Source organism: Nematolebias whitei, chromosome 23 (assembly GCF_014905685.2).
Source record: "Nematolebias whitei isolate Nwh7 chromosome 23, NemWhi1, whole genome shotgun sequence".
Lineage (NCBI taxonomy): Eukaryota > Metazoa > Chordata > Actinopteri > Cyprinodontiformes > Rivulidae > Nematolebias > Nematolebias whitei.
The window spans coordinates 2,757,126-2,765,304 of NC_056520.1; the positions used below are offsets into that span (position 1 = coordinate 2,757,126).

The window sequence follows — 8,179 nt, forward strand, 5'->3', positions numbered from 1 at the left end:
CATTCAAGATGGCGCCCATCGAGGACGTAGCTGAGTCATTTAAAGCAGGGGTTCCCAACTCTGGTCCTTGAGGAACACCATCCTGCATGTTTTAGCTGTTTCCCTGCTCTGATTTGAACGACTTTGTGATTAACGGGCTTCAGCAGAACTTGAGATAGTAATTAAATCACTGAATTAGGTGTCCCTCAGGGACCAGTGTTGGGAACCATTAATTTAAGGATCTGTTGTTTTTTTTTTTTCCTGAACATCCAGATTTTATTTTACGTTATTTAGTCCTTATTTTATTTCACAGCACTTGACATTAATCTGTTCTGTTTAAAGAACACTTAAAATGTGTTGCAGGGGAAACTTCATTTTAAGTAACAACTTTTTTTTTTTTTTTTTTTGCCAAACTATTCACGAGTTTAAAAACCTAATTTTAGCTAAACTCTTTAAACACAGTCGAGTTAGAGGTTGCCAAAAACAAGATGCTCAAATATACAATTTATAAAAACTTCCAAGGTGCTTCAGTTTTCAGTTTAGGAACCAGAAGCTCCCGGACACGGTGCTGAAAGTCCGTTTCTTCTTAACGAGACAGTTCGGTGAACAAACGTCTTACCTTAAGGAAACTACACTTTTCAGTAATATAAAAACTGGAAGTCGCAGTTTCTTTAAATGATTCGGGTGGTCACAGGTTAAACTAGGGTGGCCAAGGCCACCATTGGCCACCCCCTGGCTCTGCCACTGCGCCCGGTGGTGGATCACTCCGCGCCTCCTCGGACAAACGAAAAACAAAACCTCCCTCTGTTCTCCTCCAATGTAACTCGAACCCGCTTGAACATTCATTAATCATATCCGGCAGCGAGGACGTCGGCGTGCCGCTTGTTCCGACCGAGCTAACGGCTAATCTGCGCGCGACGAGAACCCAAGTGGATTTCTCAAAACTTAAACAGCGACTTGTGCTAACGTTGTTTTTTGTATTAACCTTTACACCTGCCATTTGCCTCACGCAGGTACTCCCGTCATCAAAAACTTTCAAATTTAGTTTGTTCAAAGAGCCGTCTACAACAGGTAAGATACTGCCTGTTCACAGTGACTTCTCGCGTTTAAAATAAATCTGAACGCCTGTTTTAACGCAGCTTCTGCTTCTGTTAAAGACTTTTTAATTTGAGACAAAAAGACTAAAGCGTCTTCAAAGCTACGGGACGCTCCGGGGTTGAACCGCAGCTCCAGTTTCCAACAGCAGGGGGCAGACGTCGTCACTTTCAAACAGGAGATCGTAAAAACAACTCGTCTTTTGTACAAAACGTACGAGCTTATAGCCGGGTGATTTTATTTTGAAGGGCTGCTGAAGCCCAGAAGAGAATGTTCAAACGGTGAACCAGCAGAAAAGTTTAATGTTTTAATGTCACTGGTGGAAAAAAGAAGCACTAATGTGGACTTAGGAACACTTCGGAGAAAACAAACTTTTATCAGAAAAGAACACGTCCTGCTTCCTGAAGCGTTTAGCCTCGAACGTTCACGTTACTCGTTTTCTTTATAGTTCCTTCATGTTAAGAAGCTGCTGACTGGAAGCTGTTTCAGGCGAAGATGACTTTTCCTCACTCTGTGGCCGTTTACGTCTCTTTGTGTTTTCTTGTCTCCCAAACACGTTTTTATGTACATTGTTCAAAATAACAACCATTTAAGAATGTAAAGAGATTTAACACAAACGTTCTGCAAAAATAAAGTTTTCTACAACAGTTTGTCAGGACTTTATTCACGTCGTGGTCCCGATCTTTAAATTTTAGGCTCTTATTCAGAATAAAAACACACAACAAGGAGCAGGCAGCATCTTTAAATATGTGAAGGCTGCCATCTTGTGGTGATTCTCAAACAAGTCCAAGTGAAGGATTAAAGCACAGAAACCATCAGAAAGTACCGTTTGTTAAACAGGTTTGCAGTTCGGGTCTTCTGGAGTGAGGTTCTGGTAAAGACTGGGAATGATCTGAAGTCTGTCAGAGCAGCTAAAACTCCTAATTCATCAACTTTCTTCTAAAACCACCCAAAATATCTGGAGCTGACCTCTGTCACGATCTAAGCTGACAAGTTGCCGTCGTTTTGACGTGTTACAAGTGCTGCCAGTGGCAGATGGGGGTTACCATGGTAACCACACACCTGCTTCTGCACTCTAAGACGGACAGAAAAACAGACTAGAATGTAAGCCTCAGTCGCAGCATTGTTTCTATGATTTTGTTTTAGTGTTTTATTTAGAAGTTGTCACAAATTAAAACGAGCCTTGATCCCGAGGAGGAGAAGTCGGACCTGATCATGCGCTCTCAGAACTTTTTGAGTTGAATCGCATGAAGCGGGTAAAGATGATGAATGGACTGCCGTCATTCCAAGTTTTGAGGTATGTGGATTTTCTTTTTCTTTTATTACCTCTCTGCTGCACCATGCTCACTAATCCCCACTTGCTTCTCTTGATCCATTTTAATATTTTTATAGGCTCGTCAGAAAACGAACGCATCACGATACAGTCCACGCCCGTATGTAAACCTTCTCTTGTCCCGTCCATAACTTCTAATCTGCTCAAGACGATTTAACAAAACTTTATACACTTATACATCGTCACTAGACGAAGTGTCCTGTACACTTTCAATCACCACAGCTTCAAGGTCAAGGTCACAAATCAAGGTCAAATGTTACCCAAGATCTTTATTTGTCCAGGCTGTTGCTATAGAATGCTGTATATAAGTTTGTTGACGGGCGTATAATGTGCTGCATTCACACTGTTGACATCCAGTTTGTATTCCTTACATTTTTTAGCATCTTGTCTCAGTTTTTGTGCTATTTCAACAAAACAAATCAAAACATTCGGCTCGTTCAGGACAATCCTGCTGTCACTTTTGGTATTAGTGCAACTTTAGCTTTTTAAAAATATTTAGCCTTTTCTGCCATTTTTTCCTTATATAAAATGAATTGAGCTCATTTTACATCCTTCAAATCTTTAGATCTGTTTACAACCTTTTAATGCTCCTTTCACTTTTTGTTCTGCTTCAGCTTCCTTCTGCAAATTTACGTTTTTTCAGCTACTTTCAGCTGTTTTGTGCTCCTTTCAGATTGTTTCTACTAACTACATTTTTGTGCTTCTAACTTTTTCTGCTAATTTCAACTTGTTATGCTTCTTTCAGCTTATTTATGAGTTTCAGCATTTTCTTTAGTTTCAGCTACTGTTTAGCTGTTTTTATGCTAATTTTAACTTTTTCAGCTAATTCCATATTTTTTGCACTCATTTAAACTTTCAGCCTAATTCAGCAAAAACATGCTCTCTTCACTTCCTTTTGATATTTTAAGCTGCTTTTCGCTATTTTAGCTACTATTCAGCTGTTTTTTTTTCTTCCAAATTTTAGCTTTTTAAAAATAATTTCCACTTTTTTGTGCTCATTTCTGCTTCTTTCAGCCCAGTTGGGAAAACATGTTTTTCTGCTTTCTTATGTTAATTTGTTTGTTCTAACTTTTCAGCTACCTTTTTTAGCATTTTTTTTAGCTACTTGCAGCTGTTGTCTTATAAGTTCAAGCTTTTTTGTGGTAATTTCTGCTACTTAAGCCTAATTAACTTATTTTTTGTCATTTCAGCTCATTTTGTTCCTTTCAGGTTTTGTTTGCTAGTTTCAGCTGTTTTTTTTTTTGTGTGTGTAAATTTTAGCTTCTTTTTTGTTTTTTATGCCACTTCCGTTTATATATATATATATTTTATTTATATATATATATTTTTTTAGCTCATCTCAACTCTTTCCATTTCCTATTGGTAGTTTAAGCTTTTTTCTCAATTTCAGAAACTTTTCAGCTAATTTCAGCCTTTTTTAGTTTGAGCTAATTTACTCATTTCTGCTCATTTAAACCTAATTCAGAAAATGTGTTCTCTCTTCTTCCGCTATTTTAGGCTCGTTCTTCATTTCAGCTACATTTCAGTTGTTTTTAGCTAATTTCAGCTTTTTTTTCAGCTATTTTCAACATGCTTTTAGCTCATTTTTTAGCTAATTCAGCAAGTTCTTCTGCAATAAGTGTTCACATTGCATTTTCACAGGAAATACAATTTCTCTAGATTGATTTGTAAAGCACTTTGGTACATTTCTGTATTTTTTTTTGTGCTATAGCAGTAAAATTGTCATTGTGACTGAAAAGGAGGAAAAAGGCACTTTGTTAATTATGAAACGGCACCTCCTTAAATCTTTTACTCCTCCAGTCACAATTAAACCCAGTTTCTCCAAACTAACACTGTTCCGAGTTATCTGCAACAGGTAAGATGCTAGCTGCTCAGGACCTTCCCACTGGCTCTGAACCGTCCCTTTTAAAAATCCGCCCGACCTACTTCCTGCCTTCAGTTGAAGCTCCGCCCCTCTTGGGAAATCTGGGCTCTGACAAGTTTTGCGAGTTCAGCAGCAGCAGGACGGTTTCTCCCACCAGCCATGGCTGAAAGTTTAACTGTAAGTTTTTAAAATTGATCATAACTTTTTACGTTTTCAGGCTTTCGCTTCAGTTTGTGATTGACGGACAAGTTATCGGGTGGTTCTGAAAGCAGAACTCCTTCAGGTTGAAACTTCACGTGTGCAGATTTTTGTCCATGTGATCAGGAAAACGAAGCGTAAAGGTGAGCCAAGCTTCGTGTTCTGATTATTATTATTATTTTATTAAAATTTCCAGGAGTTGTTCAACAAAGCAGCCGAGGAGGCGAAGGTCCTGAAACAGAGACCAGGTCAAGACGACCTGTCTCTGCTCTACGGTTTGTATAAGCAAGCCAAGGTGGGCGACGTGAACACAGGTGAGTGTAAACGGATACAAGTGTGTGTGTGTGTGTGTGGGGGGGGGGGTAATGATAACAAAAAGTGTCCAGACTTGTTTAAAATTGTGCAGTAAAGACCTTGAAGGGCGGAGCTAAGAGGAAAAAATGAGGTCGGACAAGTTTGATTCAAACTCAGGACGGAGGAACTCAAAAAAACTTTAAAATAAATTCAGTTTTTCATTCAAGTTCCTAAAATATTCCATTAAAAGAAACGCTGTGAAGGAATGTCACCTGGAATCCTGCGAGGTCTCATGAGATCTTTCAGCACAGAGTGTGTGTTAATGACCCTCGACTGCTACCGGGGCTTAATTTGAGCCGGATCCTGCCGGAACAGGATGTGGGAACGCTCTTATTTTGACAGGATTTGCTTGGATCCGGTAGATCTCAGGTTGATAATAAAGTTATGAACAAATTTGACTGCCTTGGACGAATAAAATGATATTGGATGTGTAATCTGAAATTACATAAACACTAATTTTAAACATAACAGCCACTTCTTTACATCACATACGAGCTGCCGCCTCCAGTCGCATTTCCAGCTCTGCCCTTAAACAAAGCTCCGCCCCTAAACGAGCGGTGGGGTGAGTGCCGGGCAGCCGCCTTGAACAGACGGAGGAGGAGCCTGGAGGTTCCACATGTGGAGGTGGACAGTGAATTCAGCGAAGAAGAGTCTGCTCGGAAACGTGGAACGTTTACAAATATAAGGAAATGTAGAAGTTTAACAACCCGTTAAAATACACCAAAGTGCAGGAAATCAGATCTACTTGATTAAAAATGTTCTGATGCTCCCCAGCCCACTATTTGTGTTCCATGGGTCGGTTTACAAATTCAGCCCTGGCTACTACCGCACCGAATTTTAGCTCGATATCTGTAAAAGTGACGCTGCTGTGGTCGATTACTTGTAGCGGCCATCTTGAATCGACGTGGTGGCTAAATTTCTGGAAGTCGTTAATGTAAAACTCACTTTGTGTGCGTCGCTGTGGAACATGAGCGCAAACAAAAGTAGAGAAATCACATTTCCTGCAGAAGAACTTTCTGGAAAAACAGCTGAAATCAGCTAAAAAACTTGCTGAAATGAAATAATAAGCCTAAATTAGCAGAAGAAAGCAGAACGAACACATATTTGCTGAATTAGTTTTAAATGAGCACAAAAATTAGGAAATCGGCTACAAAAAAAGCAAAATTAGCAAAAATAACATCTAAAAGTAGCCGAAAAGGCAGAAAGAAGCTTAACCTATGAGAAGGAAGTAAAAAGAGCTTAAAAATGTGTAATTATCTGAAAAAGATAAAATGTGCATACAAAGAGTAGCAGAAAAAGATGAAAATAGCTGAAAAAGTTAATTAGGTTGAAAGTAGCAGAAATTACCTAGAAAAACTTAAATATATCTGAAAACAGCTGAAATTGGCTAAAAAGTTAGAATAAGCTTAAATTAGCAGAAGAAAGCAGAAATTAAAGAACATGTTTGTCTAATGAGGTTGAAAGAAGCAGAAATGAGCCAAAAAAGTGTGAATTGTCTGAAAAAAGCTTAAATTAGCAAAAACAAAAAAAAAACCAGCTGAAAATAGCTAAACGGGCAGAAATAAGCTGAAATTACCAGAAGTGAAGAGAGCATGTTTTTGCTGAATTAGGCTGAAAAAAGTTTAAACGAGTGCAAAAAAAAAAAAAGTGGAATTAGCTGAAAAAGCTTAAATTAGCATAAAACAGCTATATTGTAGCTGAAACAGTAGAAAAAGCTCAAACTTGCAGAAACGAGCTGAAATTAGCATAAAAAAGTTAGAAGCACAAAAATTTTGTAGTTAGTAGAAAGAATCTGAAAGGAGCACAAAACAGCTGAAATTAGCTGAAAGTAGCTGAAGCAGAACAACATGTGAAAGGAGCAGTAAAAGTTTGAAAACAGCTAAAGATTTGAAGGATGGAAAATGAGCTCAATTCATTTTCTATGAGGAAAAAAAAAAGTCAGAAAAGGCTAAAATATTTCAAAAAGCTAAAGTTGCACCAAAACCAAAAGTCAGAGCAGGATTGTCCTGAACGAGCCGAACGTTTTGATTCATGATTTGTTGAAGACTGCGGGATGAGAAAGAAGCCGATAAACTACACGTCCGTCACCAACTCCTGCTTTTGTCTCCGCAGAACGTCCGGGATTCCTGAGTTTTACAGAAAAAGCTAAATGGGATGCGTGGAACGCCAAGAAAGGTTTTTAATAACAAAACGATCGGTTTTACACAAAGCTCGTAACGTTTTAAGTTTTAACGTGATTATAAATCTAAATTCTAAGGTATTTTCTTTTGTTTGTTTGGTTCTTGACCAACAGGTCTGTCCAAAGAACAAGCGATGGAGGCGTACGTCGATTTAGTGGAGAAGCTGAAGGAAAAATACGGACTCTCCTGAAACGCGAGCCGGGACTGACGTCACCTCCACCGTTCAAGTTAACACAGTCTAGACATTTTGTATCGGAAAGGTTATGAACAGTTAATATCTTACCTGTTGTAGATAGCCCTTTGAACAACATCACTTAAGAGAAACGATGATAGCAGTTCAAGCTAGCAGTTTTAAAATTCAGTACTCCGTCAGTACCTCTGAATTCTATGATTGCAATGCTGATGGCTAATAATTTAAAAGGTTTATTAAACGTATTTCATGTGAACCGCCTTTTTGTAATTTTCTGTTTAAATTTGGCAAAAATCCACTTTGAAAGATAGTACACATGTGGCTAACACCAAAGAGCTATTAATTCATAATTTGTCCTTGGAAACTCCCGTCAAAAAACTGGAACAGCTTCTTTAGGCTAAGCTAACCACCGGTTAGCTCTAGCTTCATATTCTGTTTACAAACATTAATTTTATTCTTTCACCACTTAAACCAGTGTTGCACTAAATGTCAATCTGTCCTGTTGACGTACACAATATACCATATTTTTCACCTTATAAGTCACTTCTTTTGCATAATTTGCATGAACTGCGACATATAGTCCGAAGCAACGTATTTATGGATTTTTCCATATTTATAAACCAAAATTTTTTCATTCATTCTGACTGAAAATATTGAACACTACCATTTTCAGCCGCTAGATGGCACCAGAGTAGTATGGCATATTGTCATGTAATAGGTAAAGTGGCTATTAATGACACAATTGGCTTGCCATAGCCTGCCTGGGGACCGAGACACGTCTGTGTTGCGCTGTTTGTACCAAAAGTTTTACGGCGGAGGGTGGGGGAGGAGGGTGCAGTTAGGATACTACGGCTCAACATGAGGTAGCAGTAGCACTCTACCTTTAGCTATTAGCTAATGCACCTGCATTTTGCACCGCTAGCTTAGCACTACATCAGCGGGGGGAGGGTTGGGATATGGTTCAGCATGATGGAATCGAAGCGTTA

General features: G+C 38.8%; 1 protein-coding gene across 1 annotated transcript; it reads left to right on the forward strand.

Moving 5' to 3' along the window:
* The first annotated feature begins 4,380 nt into the window (after positions 1–4,380).
* LOC119428927 (acyl-CoA-binding protein) lies at positions 4,381–7,351 on the forward strand. The gene is made up of 4 exons (XM_037696636.1): positions 4,381–4,448; positions 4,666–4,783; positions 6,936–6,998; positions 7,117–7,351. The coding sequence occupies exons 1-4, from the start codon at positions 4,431–4,433 to the stop codon at positions 7,191–7,193; spliced, it is 276 nt and encodes a 91-aa protein (XP_037552564.1). The 5' UTR covers positions 4,381–4,430; the 3' UTR covers positions 7,194–7,351.
* Positions 7,352–8,179: the final 828 nt, after the last annotated feature.

Coding starts and splice junctions, on each gene's coding strand:
- LOC119428927 (XM_037696636.1), top strand. Junction 4,784..6,935: donor GGTGGGCGACGTGAACACAG/GTGAGTGTAAAC, acceptor TTGTCTCCGCAG/AACGTCCGGGATTCCTGAGT. Junction 6,999..7,116: donor TGCGTGGAACGCCAAGAAAG/GTTTTTAATAAC, acceptor CTTGACCAACAG/GTCTGTCCAAAGAACAAGCG.